The following is a 20,220-nucleotide window of genomic DNA, read 5'->3' on the forward strand; positions in this document are numbered from 1 at the left end:
TGAGAAACCACAACTTTGAGAAAGACTAAGATTGAGAAACCTCCAAAACCCAAAAGAAAAAGTGCAACAAAATCAACAAATTAGACAAGCAAGCAATCAAGGAAGGGGGGTGGAGTACTCTTGAATCTGAAGGCACCATGAAGTTCGCGCTCTCATGTTCGCGTTCACAAGTACAGCCAGAATGTCGCAAGCCAAGCCCATTATTAAATAAATGTAAGGCCCCGATAATAATAATAACAATAATATCTCGCTGCTGCTGCCAGTAATGCCCCTCAGAAGAAGATTCCACCCCCCCCAAAAGCTGACCACCCCGACGGATGAACACACGACGGACGAGATACTTCATTACGAAGAATCATCCATCCATTGATCGGGCTCACGTGGCGAGGGTAGGAAGGAGCAGGCGGGGAAGCCAAGGACGGCAGACTTGGCCTTCAAACTTCCGCGGAGCGAGGCAGGGATTGAAGGAAGGCCAAGTTTGATTTGGAATTTTGATTTGGATGATTTGATTCATCGCGCTCGCGGGACTGCTGCGGCTGCTGCTCCCTCCTTCCCCTGCTGCTGATGGTGATGATGGTGATCGTAGTGCATTGCTGGTATTGTTGCTTGCTGGCGGAACGGATGATGATGACATGAGCTCATGCAGCACAAGCACAAGCACACAGCACAAAGCAGCACTAGTTAGTAGCCAGCCTCTTCAGCACAAAGTAGGCTGTATGTTTGTACAACCGATACTTCTACACCTCATTATTCATGGCCCTGTAGCAGCGCCTTCTTCTTCTGCCGTTGAATTCGCCTCCCTTCCTCTTTCTCCCCACTTTGCTTTGCTGCTGCCACGACTGTGCTCTCATTGCCTCTTCCTTCGTTTCTTCTTTTGTTAGTGGGTTCTGCGATGCAACGCGGATGGTTCTTGAACGGCGTGTGGAGGTAACCTGGGCAGTGGCTGCAACGACGATGCGTTTGGGTTTTGTGCGTGATTTGATGTTGTGGGGGTGTTGTGGTAGATTCGGGCTTGGTTCCTGTGGAGAGGAATGCAGTTGGGTAGTCTTGGTTGTGTCTGCCGAGGTTATTGGTGGCCGATGTGGTGCATGTGTTGAAAGCAGTTTTGTGGTGTTGCAGCATATAGTTTTGTAGCATATGGTGTTGCAGCCTCGTTTTCGTGTCTTTGGTGAGTCCGGCACAATTGACGAGAGTGGTTTGCTTGTGTCTTGTTTGAAGGGTGTTGCTGTAATCAGCTTTGGTGGTCTGTGTTCTGGGTCGTTCTTGCGGTTTGGTTTCTTAGTTTTGTGATGCCTCACGTTAAGCATCCGCCGCAGACGACCAGCTATGGGAAGCCATGAGTCCAGTATCTCACTCCTCGTGAAGAGCGCTCTGTCTTCAGCTGTTTGGACCCAATCACACTGTGGTCTGAACTTTGAAACTCCACGTAGTTGTAGCGCTGCACCTCATTTAATTTAATGTAATTTATTTTTTACAGCATTTCTGTTCCCATGCTCTGTGCTTCGCTCTCGCTCTCTCCCCTTCTTCTCTCTCGCTCCAGTGGGTTGTAAAACTATGGCAAATGTCAGCCTTAATTGTAGAGTTTCGTTTCTGGCGCTACTCCTTGAGGCGAGGAGATGCGAAACGTGATTGGTATGTCTTAGTTTCAGTGAATGAAATCATTTCTACTACTACATGTAGTTTAAAACAATTAGGATAGACTCAGTATCAAACGCCATTTCTATCTTAACTGTGGGCGTAGGAGAATGGAGTGGTAATGTTTTAACCTGTCGGCAAACCGGCCGGTAACAAACGTTAGAGTTCACGAACCTGATGATTAGCGAATTGTCTGGTGTCGGTTAACTGCAGAATGACTCTTTCATTCTGCAGTTAGAGTTTGGTTTAAAAATGTGGTACAGATTCACTTTATCGATAGCTGACAATCAGTACTACACATAGAACATCCACACCGGGTGTGACCTTTCTCTGTGCAGACGAAGTGACCGTGCTCAATTGTGTGAGCTTGTGAGGACAGTCAACCGATTCAAAAAGCTGGTACCGCTATTATCAAAGCAGAAAGGCTGACCACCTCTTTACAATGTACATGTCTTAAGATTCGTGCAATACTAAATCGGTCAATGTCTATTAAATGCATATTCTGACATCTATGTCTGTCATGCAGGGTGCTCATGTTTTTCAAGTCATGGAAGAGTCCTTTGAACTGAAAGATGGCTACGAGTGCCATGGAAAAACTCTTTCGGAACACGCTCGACCGCATGGGCTTTAAGTTCACTTCACTTCACAAAACAAACTGAGTTCGTGCAACTGCATACGAGACTTCAGAGACATGATTGAATATTGTGACGAGACTTCAGAGACATGATTGAAAATTGTGCGCCTAATTGTGTTAGGATATAGAAGATATATAATACAAACTATTTCCAGGTTATTAGATGAGAAGGTTTCTAGTATAGAACTTCCATTAACCGTTCCGTGTTGAAAATCTGGCCCTATCAGTTATTGTTTTTATAACGATGTAGAAGGTGAGTCTCTTTTGCTTATTGGCTTGACAGCAAGGGGAGGAATGTCTGCCTTGGCCCAAGAATATTTCGCTGCTGTGAGGCATTTCTTCATTTAGTATGATGAGATCGGGGGTCTGCACGGCTACCTAGCCGTTTTTTGTTTATCAGTCTGTTTAGTCTTGAAGGAAAAAAGGCTAACTAGATGGGTAAGCAAACTGAGCAAAGTCCTCCAGAGGCGAAAAATTTGTTGAGCAATCAGAAATCTCCACGGAGTCCGAAGTACGGCCCAAAATCAGTGTTCAAACTCGACAGGTTTGAAAGCCCAAGGGGTTCACTGACGAAGTCCAACGATAGTCCACGGCTGTCTGTAGCTTTCAGCAGTAGCAGTGCTAACAACATCAGTCCAAACGGTGCCAAACAGGCTAGTACTGTTTCCAAACAGCTGGACTTCAGTTCCCCTGGAAGCGTCTCTTCTAAGAATGGAACAAAAACGAGTCCAAAATGCGCTGCACCAAGGCTTGTTTTGGACACTGTCAATAGTGCAAGTCTCAATAGCAGCAGGAGATTCTCTCACAACGGCCCTGGTGATACCGAGTCAGTTGCGGATTTTCCATGTAGTTCCATCACTATCGATGAGCTTCGACAGATTGAGCAGATTCTACAGGCCTCAAGTACCAGGCTGGAGGAGCTCTACAAGAAGGTAGCCACGCAGAAACGGACACATCCACTTTAAGATAGAGAATTTACATATGGTGTGATGTTCGCAACGCTTGTTCTTCTGACAAATTTTCTTGCCATATGAACCTTGATACAGGTTTCAGAGACTTTATTCAAAGACCATAGTGCTGTTTTTGAAAGCTTGCAGTGGGACATTCTCAAAGAAACTGGTTACATCAGCTGGTTTGAGTTGGCCCTCACACTCGCAGGATTCCTCAGTTCTCACTGCATTGAAGAGGAGGGCTTGGTCGATAAAAAGAGCAAGTGGGCTTTGCTGAAATCAAAGTCAGATTGTATATTCGAGCAATTGGATGAACTTAAAACAAACTTGGAGTCGGACAGTGATATCTACAAGCTGGCAGCTGGCACACTTGTCTACTGCTGTTCAGTCGTCCGACATTTGGAGCAAAAGTCTCAAAAGTAAGTCCATCGAGGAACCTTGCGTGTTCAAGCATATCATGTGGTAGAGAACGATCTTAGTGTGATTGATTATAATAGCCTGGTGCTAAAGTTCCAGTCAGTTTCACATCAATGCGCCTTAGACGTGTGTGCAACTGTTCTTTGTAAATTCGACGTATACTGTACAGAATCCTGGTGTTCACATGAAATTCAGCGTTGCTTGTTTCAGGTGTGGGTGTTTTGGTCCACGATCAGATGTTTATTTCAACGAGCAAATTGAGAAGACCACGCAGGAACTTAAAGGTTTGCAAGACAATCTGAATTTTGCAACTCTGGCAGCGGTGGGCAATCGTGTCTCGCAACCGATTGCAAGGTCACCCAGAATCGTCATGAGAAGACCAGAGCAAGTTCCTTCTATTGTTGGATTGGAGCCGCACATTAGTCATATAGCCGAATATATGAAGAAGAACGGAGTCTGTTTAATTGGAATATATGGACAATCAGGGATTGGTAAGACAACATTGTTGAATGAAATTGTATCCAAAGTCGAAGCATCTGAGAAACGATTGTTTGCTTACATTGAACTCAATGAGGATGTCCGGAGGTTGCAGTCTTCCTTGTTATTACAGCTGGGGGGTGGGCGGAAAGAGTTCTCAAATTCTGCTCAAGGGCGTAATGCAATCCTCTACCAGCTCCAGAAACTCAAACAGCAAAGTAAGGCCGTCCGGATCGCAATAGACAATCTCTATGATGTGAGATTGGTCGGAGAGCTATTCCCTCATAGTCTATGGAAGGTGCTGTCGAATCAAAGCTCCGTATTGATCACTTGTTCTTCTTTATCAATTTTAGCGAAAGTGGACCAATTATGTCGGACTGCTATTCCTGCCTACAACTATTTGCCTTACAAGTTTCCGCACATGACGGCTGAACATGCGAAGGCCTTGTTTATATCTTATGCTGCATCGGAGCCTGTCAAGTCGCTGTCTTCAATGAATGGGGTGTTCGCCAAATATGGTGACCTGGCAGAAAATTTTCTGCCTCTATGTGAGGGTCTTCCCATAGCTGTGAAAGTGGTGGGCTCGTATTTCGCTACACCAGCTAATCGAACTGAGGAAAATTGTTCAACAATTATCAAGCGCATGAAACAGGCCGAAGAGGAGATGGACACTTCCGAGGACCAGATGTGTGCCAAGCTGATGGTAATTGCATTAAACCCAAGTGGTCTTTGCTCTCGGTCAAGCCTTTCATCATGTATGTTATTTGGCTGAGTGCAAATGAACTCCTGCTTGTTTGATGCAGGTGATCTATGAGAAGTTGGACCTTGATCAGAAGGAAGCTTTCTTGGATATTGCTGCATTCTGCCGGTATTGGGACTGGAGAACAGTTGAGCGAATCGTCGGGAAGGCTCAATTAGACACACTGGTGGATCTTGGTCTTGTGCATGCGAAATTGAGGGACACTGACAGCTTTGCAGGAATTGCTCATTTAACTCGATACTCTGAGCATCCCTGGAGGACAGATATGGTTATGATGCATGACTTGCTTTACACCATTGCTTGTCGGCGCACACAGGGCAACCGCGTGCATTCTGAGGATCAAGCCCATCTGCCTGATAGGCTTTTGATGGACAGCCCTGGCTCAGTAAGTGCCCTTCTTAGATTATGTTCCAGCTTCGTAGTTAACTGCACTTATGAACAGTGTGGTATACTACAATCTTGGTGCCATGGTACTAACAATACATCTTTCATTTGATATCCACCCTGTTTGTGTGTAGGAATTAAGCCAAATTCAAGGTCTATCTCTCATAAGCTGCAAAGAGGCCCTGCAGGGTACCATGTTGGAGAAGATGCTGAACGTTCGAACAATCATACTTCATGATGTAAATATAAAAGGATTCTGCACCAAGAACTTGAACCAACTGCAGGTTTTCTACTGGGGCAAAAGCCAAATCGCAAGAGATGTACGCATACCTTTTCAGTTGTGCAAGATGCGGAAGCTGGAAATGGTTATTCTCCGTGCTACTGAGATCGACCTTGGCATTAAGGTATTTAGAGCTGACTGTTATGACTCCATGCCTGATCACCTAACATCCGATGCACCTTCAAACGCCTATAAGTCGCCCGCGTGCGCATGATCATGTGTGAATAGCTCGCGGTATTCTAAAGCGAGTGTTGGATGTGTCTGTCTTTTTTGAGTGTTTATTTTTCATATATTGTACAGATACGTGCTGAAAAAATTGGGTCAGCATATTTGAAATTGATGACTTAAATTATTTGCTGTGCAGTTCCCTTCTCAGCTCAGAGACCTTACCATCTCTGGGTGCAACAATATGGATGAGCTGCCCGAGACAATTCTCGTTCTTACGAGCTTATTGGAGTTGCATCTCATTAGTTGCAACAAACTCCAAGACTTAACTATTGGGTTCGGCAGTCTGAAATCCTTGTGCCGCTTCCGTCTCGAGAACTGCCTCAGCATTCGGCAACTTCCTAAAGCGATTGGTCAGCTCACGAACCTTCAGGAGATGGACCTTTCGGGATGCACAAATATCACCACTTTACCATCTGAAATCGGCAACCTTCTTGGGCTACAGAAACTGAACCTGTCGCGATGTAAATGTTTGATCAGAGTACCCGTGGAGCTTGGTTCGCTCACAAAGCTGACTACTTTTAATCTTAGCCAGTCTGGAATCACCACATTACCTCAAGAGATCGGAAAGTTGAGAAACTTAGAGTCGCTCTTCCTCTTTGGATGTTCCAGGCTGGAGAAGCTACCTAAGGATATAGGAAAACTTTCATCTCTTCTTCAACTACACTTGGGATCATGCACTAGTCTAAAGGAGATTCCTCGTGAAATTGGAAAATTGGAATCCCTTCAAAAACTATCCCTCAACTCCTGTACTTCCTTAGTCCGTCTTCCGGAAGAGGTTTTCCACATCGTTACCCTTCAGGCGCTCGACTTGGACCACTGTAAGCTTCTGGCTCACTTATCTTCAGAAATTCGGAACCTTAAGTCGCTTCAACGGCTGTCCCTGAACTGCTGTACAAGACTCAATAGGCTGCCTCTTGAGATTGCCAGTCTTCCATCTTTGGAGGTTCTCAACTTGGTTGGATGCACTGGACTCAAACCCGAACTTCCCAAGGATTTGCGGAAAATGACGAAAGAAAACTCGGTGAAGGTGCACAGGGATGACGATCTGGTCATTCTGGAAGGACCCAAGAACCCCAGTTTCAAACTTTATAGCATGGCATACTGAGCTACGTAAGTGTAATACAGCGTGCTCAGACCCCCAGGACGTACTCGGTCGAAAACTTGTCTACTTCAACTTCGAGTAGAGACCGGTTGCTTTTGAACAGGCATACTTGGCGTAGTTTTTGGTTGGACGTTGAACATTTTGGAGTAACAGCATTCACAGCTCTCCGATGCGCACGATCACTTTGGCCGAAAACTAGGCGAACAGAGGGTGGAACCTAACACGCCCATGCTCCTGATGAATCACCCATCAGTGTGTGTAGCGTGAAGAAGGTTTTAAGGGTTTGTAATTTTACTTCGGTGTTAGGATTTTAGGGTCATCAGGTAACTCCAAAGAGTTAAGAATTCTTTGGTGAAACTAGAAGGTGTTTTTCTCTATTTTTTTGTTCTGAAAGGTAGTTTGTGCAGTGGCGCTTTCCAGACCGTTACGGCGTTTGGATTTGAACTGAATCTTAACATGGCCGAGCTTGTGTGTTGATACGTCATGGAAAAAGCGGTTTCATTAGAGTTTGAAAGTTTCCAAAGACCTGAAGGCTACAGAATCCTGCATAAACACAAGTTCCACGCAGTTCATCTCTAGTTTATTTTGTTTATTTTATTGTGACATTTGAGTTGTAAAACAGGTGTCGGAAGTTGCTGTGCATAGAGCTTCAAAACGACGCAAGGTTCCTGCCCACGCACTATCCTAATCATGTATGCACCATGTGTTCATACAAGATACTGAAGACTGAACGATGAAAATTTCGCAACACCACAGATGACATTCACTTCATGATGTAACTGAATTATACATTTGAATTGTATGAAGCGCAAGATACTTGTTATTAACTGCGTGTAGATGAAAATTCTAATTGTTTCGTCCCTTTTAGACGCAACTCATCCCAACCTTCCATTTTTTTAGCGAGCTGGGTGATTTTCACTGCAAAATGGTGAATTGAGTGCAGGCTCACATGCTACTTGCCAATGCGTTTGCTCTCTGTTCTGCTTCCACAGCCAGTATTCATAACAATGTTGAATTGGTCAATTTATTCAGCAACTGCAAGGGATTCATTGATGCAACTGCTTCACATGAATTAACCTTCCGTTTGTTAGGTCCACATCACATTGTGTTTATAATTTTGGTTAATTTTACATAAAAGCTTTAGAAGCATTACTAATGTTAAGTATATGGTTGGCATTTTATTTTGCTTCAATTTTTATTTGAAGTTTCAAATTTCATTGAATTTTTTAAAAATAATTATAATGTTAACACGTAGATCTTTAACATCATGTTCATTTTTAAAATCAAATTTCTTTGTAAAATTTATAAAACCAAAAAAATTAATATTTTGAAACTACATATTCAGATTGAAATACTCATTAAATATTTAAAACTCTCTGCATATTTTAAAGGATAAATTTGGTATTAAATAAATGAAGCTTTAAATATACCTATATATATATATATATATATTTTCTTGTTTACATATTATTTGTACTCTCTTGCAATAAAAGAACTTCCAACCTCAAGATAAAAAATTCATATTGTTAGAAAAAAAGTACACACACATTTTTCTTAATGTTTCAAATACCGAAATTTGTTCCAAATCATTGACCCCTTATTTAAAACTTCATAAAACCTATTTGTTGTTGTTGAAAATGAGACCAATAAAACTTATGACATTTATTATTTGATAAATATATTAAAGTAACATGAGTATGTATTCCAAACCTTGACTTCAGATAGATTTTAGAAACAGAACATAGATGTCCATGATGGATTTGTACAAGTGAAAGCAAGGTTAGGATGTTACAAATAAGTATATGAATATATATATATATATATATATATATATAATATTTGGCAGATATTTATCTACTAGTTTGCTGCACTATTCCACTTTATCATTCTGAATATACTTAGAATACAGATCTTTTTAAGATTGAATTTATAATCATTTAAAATTCCAAAAATTAGAACTTAAGTGTAGAATTTGAAAACATCTACTTCAGCCTTTGAAGCACAAGTTACAAACTTAGTACTCCACCTTGTGTATATGAGTAAAGATGTTTAGTTCAACAGCTGTATACCAGCCAATTGCAAGAACAATGATATAATCAAGCTCTTAAAGTATTCAATTAGCACACTAAGATTAATGGGCTGAAATCAATAATAGGAAGTAATAATGCAAGCCATGTAATCAGACCCTCTGCGTTGATACTTCTTATTTCTATATTAAGACCTAAAACTCCAATCTTTTTATCCATTGACTGACATCTTACGACTTTTCCCCACAAACCTACAAGAACCACTTACTAAAAGACAGAACAAGTACAAGCGAAGTGGCTTGATTGGATGCAAGTCTTCGAAATATAAACTACCTCCACGCAAGCATGTGCATACCGCACAGTGTGTTGATAAACAACTTTCTAAGTTCCCTGTCACCCAGACGATAATGCTATTCTTTCCATGTAAGAACAGGCTCGGAATATCCAACAATTTTTAAAGCATACTAACTCAGATATAGTAGATTGATCAAATTGTATCAACCAGAAACACCAAGTAATGGATGTTCAAAAGAATTAGTGCCACTCTTGTAGACAACTTTTGTTCGTGAAATATGGGGCAACATAACCAAAGCACGTAATACACATGAACCCGGAAACATCTTCCTGAAAGTTGAAGACATCATCACGTCTAACGAATAGCTATGATAAGGCAGCCTTGGTTATCTCTTGATTTCGAGGAACTAAATCGACAATTGAATAATTTTTCTCAAGTTTGTTGGGTATCAACATGGAGAACTTCTTTACACTTCTCATAGCACATCCAGGACAGCCCTGATGCTGGCATAACTTTTAGACAGCTGGCGGAAATTCCCCTGTAGAACCCTCTTACACCTTCTTCCTGCAAAATTATTTTCATAGTATGGCCAAAATTACGAGGTGTACTCCGTCCGGCAACAGATCCGACCATCAATCTCTTCCTTGCAACCTCAAGCGGGAAAGTCACAGCACTCGACACCAAACCTGCCATCCACGCCGAGAGCTAAATATCATAAGAATCAGCAGTAATAAGAGAACAGGCAAAAAAATATTGATGATTATCCAGTCTCCCGTCCGAGGAATCAATAGGACAAGTGAAGAAAAATATTTGAAGTTAAAAGAGGCGGTAAATTATCACAACCTCATGCTGTTAATCTGCAACATATAATGCAAGTTTTCCATAGACTAGTTAATCTTTGTTAGGCACAACAATATCATACAGTACAGACTTAAGAAACGAGGAATACCTGCAAAAGCTCCTATAAACAGAGTTTCCACTGAATCTAATTGCCTTCTCTTTGTATACTGTCTATATTCTCGAGTAATCGAATCATAAACAAAATAATATGCAGCCGAGTACGGCACTAGTCCTATCAATGTAGGAAGCAATCCCCTATACATGGCTCCCATCCCTTCTTCGTGCACAATTTTTCCAAAAGCATGCCATATGCTCCTGTAAGCTCCTGTGTGCACTGTAAACCGATCCTACACTCGTTTCCACCACAGTTGAATTTTGAGAGTAAATCCTTGTCCCAAGCGATAATTCAGCATTGCAAAGAATGTCCAAATTCTACTCCATAATCTTGTTTACATGAGCAAGTTCTAACAGTCTCCCATACATATGCTTTGTAATAGTCTAGTGCATGTCCCAATAAAGGTAGAAGTTGCACAATTTCAAAGATGCATTCATGTGCCGCAGGAAGTCCTCCATGTTAAAAAAAAACTAACTCCGTTGTGGGGTAACACTTAGTACGTTTCAACGAAATGTTTCACCTCATAGCTCGCTTATCCAATGCAATGAAATTAAGACAACAAGGCATAAAACTGAGGGAAAAACTCATTGCATATCAAAACTATTACAACCAGTTAGAGCAGCATACCTTGAGCACTTCCAAGGGATAGCACGAAACTGTGCTCACCACTCCCGCCACGGCGCCGGCAACCATGGACGGTGAAGCGTAGAGAACCGGAAATGCAACCGCTTGACCGAGAACATTTACTTGTGGAGGGCCCTCAATAGCCCAGCGTTTATGAGCTGAATAAATACGCTTTTTCACACACTCATACACCGAGAGTTCTATCGCTTGAAGTGGGGCACTACGCAAGGCGTTTATACCATTTCCTCGCCAAAGACCTATCCAACCAAATTTGTGGATAATTTCACGAATGCTCCCAGTTATGCTCTGCGGCCCCACCCCTACAATCAATCGTGTTCTGCACTCGAAACAAGTACACATTTACATCAATATTCAAACATTCTTCTTGGTTCCCCCTGCAGCAGATTTTAGCAGACACAAATGTGCCAGACATGGCCCTAGATCGGCCATGCGAATTTTTTTTCATACAAATGACTTCTGCAAAAATGTATAAAACACGATTTCAAATTTGAGAAACCCTGTGAAGGAATCTTAATATACACCTCTGTAGAAGCAAAAAGGATGGTTCCTATTGTTTTGTTCTAAATGTTTTTACAATGACTGCCAAGTAAGAAAAACCAAAACCAAACGCTCAACTCTCAATATACACATCAGTTGATTGAGAGGACTAGTGTAATCACCGTACTGTCTCAATCGGTGCTGTGAAAGTTTTTGACGTAGCACCAGACAGTGCTCCACTTATAAAAATTCGAAACTCCCTACTTTGAATTCCATTCTGCACAAAAACCATTATGGAATTCAGAAACGTCTCTTCATAGCTGGAGAATATGGTACGAAGGGCATTTAAAGCACTAGTCACTCCCCTACAGAACATGTATCCAGTCCAAAGACACTTGCCAATGCAATTCGCATGTCATATCCCTCTAACTGACATATCCGACTAGGAAATGACAGGACATAGTGAGGTTGTATTACCACCATTCCAAGGTGCCGTAAATCATAATAGTTAACAATACGGTTTATAAAAAAAACTCTGGACGGGTTGACCTAAAAAAGATAACCACGATATGTCCACCGATTCTAAAAATTTAAGCACGTTAACTGTCGGCAGTTTAGCATTAGCATCAGCATAAATCCTTGTCCTGAAGAAAGACGACCTATTTGCCTGTTACCGCAACCGGTACCCCGCGGTATCCAAACCTACTTATGGAAAGCTCTACAAAAGAATTTTGCCCGGTGGACATCACACCCATGTCCTCACAACAGCTAATGAAGTAATTGATAGCTCGAGAGGTAGGAAATGAGCTCCTTACAATAATGTACTTCCCCACATTATGCTCTTGAGCTTGCTGCAATCTCTGTGCATCTTGCTCCATAACCACCTTGTTTGCAACCATATTGAAAATATGAACTTCAACCTTCCCAAGCGCATGAACGACCCCTCGAAGACGGAAAAAAAACTTAGTTTATAATGAGACGTCCTTCACACTAAACCAACCGCATCAAACTTCCCAGAAAATTGAGCAATCCCCGCAATGTTCAAAAACTGTGCAACTTCCGAGAAAAATTCCCCGCACCACGCTATTCTATTGCATGTGGACACATTGACACGATACACACCAACTCAAACTCGCCACGAACCCAACTCCATCGTCATCACCGCTTCTCCCCCCTGGACACACCACCACTGCTCTCGCTGAATAGTAACCAACAATATACTGTCGTCACCCTCACTAGTAAATTGTTGAAAATAACACTAAAAAACACGCGTCGATATGTGGAGCTCACAACTTCCAAATCCCACCGCCTCTCAAACTAAGCAAACTGCACGTCCTCCTTCACACAAAATCCTCCTACACTTCCATGGCCCATAACACAAACTCCAAAAGCGGCGCAAACACATCGAAATTGTTCCTGGAAGCGATAAGATGCGGAAGAAGAGCTGAATCGAGCTCATCGCGATTCCTGTAACCCAATCAATCTAAGCTCCGGTACCGATTGCTCCAGTGCCGCAATGTTCGAGAGACACTGCGAAGTGCAACTTCTTGTGTGGTGTCGAAGGACCGACTGGGAGGTGGATGAATGTAATTACGTTATGTATATACATCCGTATGGCCTGGTAGTCATCCGACGTGGCATAGACTGAAGCACGGGTGATGTGGCACCCAAGATGGCAAGTCATCTTCCTCGTTTGGGTGAAGACACGTGGTGAGATTGGGAACAAGGATATGCGGGGTGATGGGCGTAGGTCCTGTGGTTAGCCCGCTTGTTACCGCTTTCACCCCTATCACTGTGGTTCTAAGGGAGGATGAAGATTTCCCTCTGCCCACCCAATCTTCGTATTCTGATGATGTGCATTCAGGAATCCATGACTGGTGACCTGCAATGATAATCTCCCTCCTCACACATAACAGAACATATCAATTCTGATATGATATGATTCAATAAGATATGATGTGGTTTTGTACAATCTATTATATAAAACAACTTAGGTATACAACAAAGACACAAGGAAGCCTCCTCATTGCCCAAACATGGATGAACAAGTGAATGGATGGATGGTGATGCTAGAGATTGTGATGCCCGACAACTTAGGTTTTTGCAAGTATAACACAATATCACAGCAACATGCCACACTAGAACCAAGTGAAGCAATGGAGGAGAAATTTTAAGTATAATAAAACAAAAATAGTTATTTTTATTATAAAAATATAAAATATACAATTATGAGAATCTTATGGTTTTGGTTTGTAGTGTATATGATTAAATATATAAATTTATAATTTTTACATATTTTAAATTTTTACTACTTGATATTTATTTTGCTCTAGAAGCTTAAACAATAAGCACTTTTTTCTTCAATTCTACCAACATATTATTACACAATATCATATAATATATATACTCATTCATACATATACCTACATTTTAATATATGATTTTTTTAAAAAAAATGGTCTTTTCAATATAGATTTCAAGAAAACATTTGTAAGTTTAAATCTCTTGAATAAATTTTATTTTACACTGATTATAATATAATTACTTATCTCGGTTTTTAATTTTAAATTATAATACTCATGCTTTTATCCATTAAAAGTAGTCTTTAAAAGAATATCTAATTAATAAAATTATTTGTGATTTGAAGTTTGTATGATAAAATTATTATCATTTTTTTATATTTTATTAATTTCTAAATGAAGTAACTATCCATTGCAAATGCGATTTAATATTTTTTAAAAAATAAAAAAATCTATACATGTATATAGTAATTTATATCTTTTTTTAAAACATCAAAGAAGTTTTGTAAATAAGTGTGAAATCAAAAGTTAATGTTGAATGCTCCATGTGGCTACAAAAACTTCTCATTGATATCTTTTACATCTACAAAGTTAATGTATAAGCAACTTATAACTTTTAAAAAATAATCCACTAGATTTGGTTCATAGAAATTTTCTTCTTTACTTTTTAATTAGCTATAATATTAAAAAAAAAAAAACAAAAACAAAAAAAAAAGCAATAACATTCTTGGAATTGTAAATTTCTTTCTTATATTTTAGTATTTATTAAAGACTATTTAATATACTTTATATGAAATTATATATTCTAATATATATATATATATATATAATTTATTTATCTAATACTTAAAATTTATATGATTATATTATATTTTAATAACTTTATATAGATTACTTTATTCTAATAATATTACTAATAAATTATTCTAACAAATTATTCTATCAAATTACTAACAAAATTTTATTTTAGATATTATAGTATAATAAAAAATCAGGTTTTATTTTTTAATCATGGTACAAATATACATTATTGAATAACAAAAAAAACATATACAATGATAATAGATTTAAGTAGGAATAAGTAGCAATAGATAAAGTAATTGACTAAGTAAACACTTTCTTTTTGGTGTATAAACAACCTCTACAAGAATCCTTAAATTTTTTAATTTTTTAATAATATTGTTATATTTATAATCATGTGTAAATTGATTGCATAATTTTATAATTTATTTTTACTAAAATAAAATATACAACTAAATTTTAATATATATGTATACGTAAGAATAAAATACAAGTTTATATATTTATTTTTTTCATAATTCTTTTCAATAGAAATCTTACAATCATCAAAAACTATCATTATCAAAAAACATTCTACTAGAAATGATGTTTTTATATATATGTAGAGGTGTATGAGACAAGAAGTATTCACACAATAAAGAGTTGGTTTTCACTTAATAGTTTTTGAGATGAAATAGATAGTATTTCTTTTTAAAATTATTTGGAGGTAGTTTAAATAAAAGTTAAATCAACAAATGCCCTTAAATGCATCATTTGGCAATAAGGCTCTTTTTAAAAAAAATTGATTAGATATAAGAAGCTATCATAAAGGTGTTTCACAATTGGATGTCACAAACATACATATTTAGTCTAATATTTTTCTATATTATTAAATAGAAGTAGGTTGGAGTAGGTTTATTTCATAATATTTTCTAAAATAACTTCTTAGAAGTTTCATAGATGTTGCATTGACTTTATATGTGTTTGTAGTTAATTAGTAGGTTAGAAACTTAGTCAATAAGTTAACTACATGTTGGTAGCTTGCAGAACAAGCTAACTATGTGGCACACATATAGAAAACTTATCTTATAAGTTAAGATATGTGTCTTGCAAAATCAACACGTTTTGAAGGTCCTGTAGGACATTGCCACATTGTTGTGATGTAATATGACTAATAGGTGAAAATGGTGAAAACAATCATTATATTATAGAAGATCTTATTTTAAATATTATAGAAAATTATCTTAAAAAATAGATAATAGTTCAAAAGAAAGTAAAACTAAAGGTGTAAATGCCACCTTTTTAAAAAATAGACTTCTATTTACTTTGTAAGACCATAAATAAGGCAAAACAATATAGATTAAAAAAATAAAGGATATGAGTATATGTAGGAGGAAATTAGGAGTTAATTTGAAGAAAAATTAACTCAAAAAGGCAAAATTTGATACCCAAAGAGGACCAATTATCAACTTGGGTCGAAACGAGATCCTAAGGCACAAAACTAGGCACCTAAGGTAATTCCAAGATTCTTTTGTAGATTGAAAAGCAAGATTTGAGAGTATACTTAATAGGATTTTTTTAAGCATTTATTTTAAGTGATTTGAGTGTATAATTAATTTATAAGAGCTTTGCAAAATTAAAATTATTTTGGATGACTCTAGAATTTGTGAAATAAAAAAGATACTATGTTTTGGAGAATTTCATGAGTTTAGTAGTAGATCTATGATTGAATTTTTAAAGAATTATGAAAATCGTTGTTTGAAGTATATGCTATAAGTTTGAACTTGATCAAATAGTTGATTTGAAGGTTACTGAATTTCAAGTAGTATGAAGTCTCAAAAATTGGATTGTGAAAGGTAGTTATAATTGCTAAGATCTTTAGCAATCTACTAGTTGGATTGGAAAAAAATTGCTGTATAAAGGTAATAGACTTATTTTGTTATACATATGTGAATTTTAAAATTAATTGAATAATGTGAGAAAGAGATATTGGTACTATAAAAGCAACATCAAGGTTGAAGAAGGAGGTTGGTTGACACCTAAGCTGATTTTGATATTTTTCTTCTATTTAGTAAGTTTGATTCTCTTCAAATTTTGTATCCTTGTTTTTAATTTAGTTGCTGAAAATTTTGTAAAATTTTAAGCAAGATCAATAGTTTAATCAATAGATATTAAGATTCTAAATTGTGCTAGGATTAGGTTGAATTGATTAGGTTTTGATAAGGGTTAGGTTTTGATTAGGGTTTAGTTTAGAATAAGGATTGAATTAGGATTTAGGATTTGATTTAAGACTTATAATTTAGGATTTTTTTAGAATTTAGGATTTGCTTAGAATTTAAGATTTACTTAGGATTTAGTATTTGATCTAAGGTTTGATTGAAATCTATTAGGACTTCAACTAGGATTAAATTAGGATTTGATTGAAATTTATTTAAGATATATTTGTGATTATTCTAATATTTCTTTAAGATTTCTCAAGGATTTTTTTTAGATTTATTGTCAATTTCTTTTGAATTCTTTTAAGATTTTTTATTATTCTTTTGTAATTTTTTTAAGATTTCTTTTGAATTTGATTAAAACTTGCTTATCATTGTTAAGATTTAATTAGAGTTTGTGTAATATTCTATAAGAATTAAGATTTTATTGTTTTAATTTCTATTCCACCATCTACAACTAAGTATCTAGTGCATTCTTGAGTAAGACTTTACGTAATATGATATATTTGGTGAACTTGATATGAAAGGCTTGTGGTGGAAGCTATTTGGTATTCTTAGATTATTTAAGTTATGAAAAAAGAAGGCAAAAGAATTGAAGGAAGAGCTATGGGTGGTGCTTCAATTGGAGCTACAAGTGGTGGTATTAATAGAAAACAAGGTATGTATTTTGATTTCAACTTTGTAAGCATGTTTGAGGCTTTTGCCTTATTCATGCAATATCAATAAATTAAAGATACCAAAGAAGGTATGGAAAATAAAGCATTATAGGTAGTTGTAGATAAGATTGATCAATTTGAAGGGAAAGATATTACAAAATATTTAAGGTGTTATATAAAAGAAATGAAATTGAAGCATGTTTCAAAAAGGAAGATTATTCAATTATTTGAATTAACTACTATATTAGAGATAAGAAATCAAATAAAGTCTCTTATAGGACATTTTGGAGGTTTATGGGAGAAATTTCTTCAAGTATTGAAGGATGAATTTTTCTTGGAAGATAGTGACATGATTATAAAGAAGTTATTTTTTAAATGGATTGAAAGGCCAAAGAAGGATCTTCTAGCAATAAAGTTATTAAATAAGTTTGAGAAGTAATATTTTTATTTTTTTTAAAATGAGAAGAAATTATTAGATTCAAGTAAAATGGAGTTTTTCGTTTAAGCAAATAATAGAGAGTTGCAAAAAAAGTTGGAAGTCTTGCTAGAAGACAAAGAAGAAGATGAAGAATTGACAACAAATTGGAAGGAAGTGGAAGATGCAATAGGATTGGTTGCAAAAAGAGAAAGGAGAAAGGATAGGATAGATAATTAAAGACTATTGCAAGCATCTAAGATAAAAATTCCTACTATATATCTTACCTCTTTAATTCAATCTTCAATTCTTACATCAAAGAAAGAAAAAATGGACATTGATGAAATTGTAAAAAGGATGAAAAATTTACAAATAAAATTTGTAAAACTTGAAGAGAAAGATCAATTATCAAGAATATTAATAAAATAAAATTTAGGAGCAATGAGGGGTATAGTATATAGGTGCATGTGGTGTGATAGCACAGATTATTTAAGAAGGAAATGTGAGGATTTTACAAAGGGATTATGTAAAGGAGTTATTTATTTCAAAGATAGTATAATATACTTAAAGAAGTGTAAAAAAAAACTAGAGACGAATTATGGAAAATGAAGAATGAAGGTGTTTGTAAGAGATTCTATTAAAGTAAATATAATATCAAGCAATGAAGCATCAACATATTTGGTGGAAAAAAAATAAAGTAAATATTTAAGAATAATTCTAGAATTTCAAGGAGAATCTAGTTCTTTGTGGTTAAATACAATGAATTATGATAAAAGAAGAAATTTTACTAGAAATGATTTAAAGTGTGTTGGAAATGATATTTGACAAAATTATTGGATAGAATGATTGAATAGATGGATTATTGGTATATACTCATATTGCAAGGAGTCAATATGAAGCATTAATAGAAGAAAAATAAAAGAGAGATGAAAATAATAAAAGGCCATTAAAAAAAAAAAAACAAAAACTACTAAGGGAGAAGAAACATGACAATAAAAGAATCTATGTATAAAGAGACAACAAAGAAAATTTCTACAAAAGAAAAAAAAAATTATAAAAGAAAAAAACAACAACTCTTGCATATAAATTATAATCAGATATTGAAGCTACTATAAATTTGAAGAAGATATTAGAAGAATAAATTTTAAGTAGAAATGTTGAATTTATGATTAGTCAAATTCTAGCAATTGTAAAGTAGGAATTTCATGAAATTATTATTAATACAATAAAGAAAAAGTAGCAATCTATAAGAAATACTATGACATCAAATATATAAAGAATAAGAGCAATGGAAAGGAATAGAGCTGAAGAAGATGAAATAAATTTTTTTGGAGATGTTTTGTAAGTAAGATTTACAGAAAAGGAGGATGTGATTCAAGCTTCTAGTCATTATTCTAGAAGTCATTGGGCAAGAGCTACTACAAAAACTTTGATAAAATTGGGAGATTTAAAAGAACCAATTGTAGCATTGATTGATCATGGTTTTGAAATCAATTTGATATCAAATTATTGTATCAAAGAGAAAAATGGCCTATTGATATTGATCATGGATAGATGATAAGAGCAGAAAATAATTCAAAAAGAGATTTGAATGGAACTTGTCCAAATATCAAAGTGTTGATTAGAGATGTTATTTATGAACAAATATTTTTTATATAAGACATGTCTACATATCCTATTATATTGGAACAACCATATATTATTGCTACATAAGGTTTAGTCTATGCAAGAATAAGAAGTCAAGATGGGATAAAAATAATTCAATTTTTAATTGTCTATATCAATTATGAAAAAAATCATAATAAGTTGAGAGAGAAGCCATTATCAAATGAAAAATTTGAAGATCTTAAGGGTTTTTATTGAATGCCGTTATAAGGCGAGATTACAATAGGTTAGAAAAATAAATGCTCTCGCTAAGTATAAAAGAAAAGATATTATCTATTAAACTTATTAGATTAATGTAAGATTATGTATTATATTTTATTACTATTAATAAGATAAAGAAGATGGACAAAAGATTTATTAAAAATATTGAGGAAAAATTTTAAAAAATAGAAAATTGATTGAAAATGAATTTATTTCAAGAGTATTTGAAGAAATTGGATATGCAAATACTATAGGAGAATTCAATTATTTGTTGCAAAGTGAATTACAAGAAAAAAATAGAGTAATTAATTTATTTTCTAAAAACTTTTATAATAAAATTTATGGATTTATAAAAAATTTAAGTTGCCAAGAGGTAGGTGTTGAAACTAAGTATAAATCAGTGGCAAAAAAAATCAAATTAGTAGCTTTGCCACTACCATCAGATTGTGAAGAAAGGATGAGTGAAGCATCTATAAAACCAAATTTAAAGGATCCTAGGAAGATAGGGCATGAATTTACGAATGCTACATTAGATAGATTAATGTTAGATGTGATGGATTTTTGACAAAATGTAAAAAAAAATATTTTAAAGATATGCTTAGATGACATGAAAAGGCTTTTGCATTTGGGATACATGAAATTAAATGTGTTGATCCAAGTATTATAGCACCTTTGGTTATTATTACTATTCTTCATGAATCATGGAATTTGTGACCAATTC

At 36.1% G+C, this 20,220-nt stretch overlaps 2 protein-coding genes across 4 annotated transcripts; one reads left to right on the plus strand and one right to left on the minus strand.

The window, feature by feature from the left end:
• The first annotated feature begins 434 nt into the window (after positions 1 to 434).
• Positions 435 to 7,542, plus strand: LOC112292719 (uncharacterized). 3 transcript variants are annotated; one of them, XM_024541486.3, is made up of 7 exons: positions 435 to 714; positions 2,162 to 3,201; positions 3,316 to 3,638; positions 3,847 to 4,816; positions 4,917 to 5,258; positions 5,392 to 5,661; positions 5,902 to 7,542. In XM_024541486.3, the coding sequence occupies exons 2-7, from the start codon at positions 2,704 to 2,706 to the stop codon at positions 6,868 to 6,870; spliced, it is 3,372 nt and encodes a 1,123-aa protein (XP_024397254.1). In that variant the 5' UTR covers positions 435 to 714; positions 2,162 to 2,703; the 3' UTR covers positions 6,871 to 7,542. The 3 variants fall into 3 exon arrangements, with proteins under 3 accessions (XP_024397254.1, XP_024397255.1, XP_024397252.1); XM_024541487.3 differs by lacking the exon at positions 435 to 714 and adding an exon at positions 758 to 969; XM_024541484.3 differs by lacking the exon at positions 435 to 714 and adding an exon at positions 776 to 927.
• Positions 7,543 to 9,412: 1,870 nt separating this feature from the next.
• Positions 9,413 to 12,816, minus strand: LOC112292940 (adenine nucleotide transporter BT1, chloroplastic/mitochondrial). The gene is made up of 5 exons (XM_024541958.3): positions 12,082 to 12,816; positions 11,449 to 11,543; positions 10,772 to 11,105; positions 10,139 to 10,376; positions 9,413 to 9,875 (listed from the first exon to the last, which is right to left on the minus strand). The coding sequence occupies exons 1-5, from the start codon at positions 12,163 to 12,165 to the stop codon at positions 9,622 to 9,624; spliced, it is 1,005 nt and encodes a 334-aa protein (XP_024397726.1). The 5' UTR covers positions 12,166 to 12,816; the 3' UTR covers positions 9,413 to 9,621.
• Positions 12,817 to 20,220: the final 7,404 nt, after the last annotated feature.

The sequence above is a fragment of the Physcomitrium patens genome, chromosome 15, assembly GCF_059467195.1.
Source record: "Physcomitrium patens ecotype Gransden chromosome 15, ASM5946719v1, whole genome shotgun sequence".
Taxonomy (NCBI): Eukaryota; Viridiplantae; Streptophyta; class Bryopsida; order Funariales; family Funariaceae; genus Physcomitrium; species Physcomitrium patens.

Excerpts from the sequence above, each read along its gene's own strand:
- LOC112292719 (XM_024541486.3), top strand. The coding sequence starts at position 2,704 with ATGGGTAAGCAAACTGAGCAAAGTCCTCCAGAGGCGAAAAATTTGTTG. Across the intron at positions 3,639-3,846 it reads TTGGAGCAAAAGTCTCAAAA|GTGTGGGTGTTTTGGTCCAC; the intron begins GTAAGTCCATCG and ends TGCTTGTTTCAG. Across the intron at positions 4,817-4,916 it reads AGATGTGTGCCAAGCTGATG|GTGATCTATGAGAAGTTGGA; the intron begins GTAATTGCATTA and ends TGTTTGATGCAG.
- LOC112292940 (XM_024541958.3), bottom strand. The coding sequence starts at position 12,165 with ATGGTTGCAAACAAGGTGGTTATGGAGCAAGATGCACAGAGATTGCAG. Across the intron at positions 11,106-11,448 it reads GCACCGATTGAGACAGTACG|AACACGATTGATTGTAGGGG; the intron begins GTGATTACACTA and ends TTTCGAGTGCAG. Across the intron at positions 10,377-10,771 it reads ATCCCTTGGAAGTGCTCAAG|GATCGGTTTACAGTGCACAC; the intron begins GTATGCTGCTCT and ends AAACGAGTGTAG.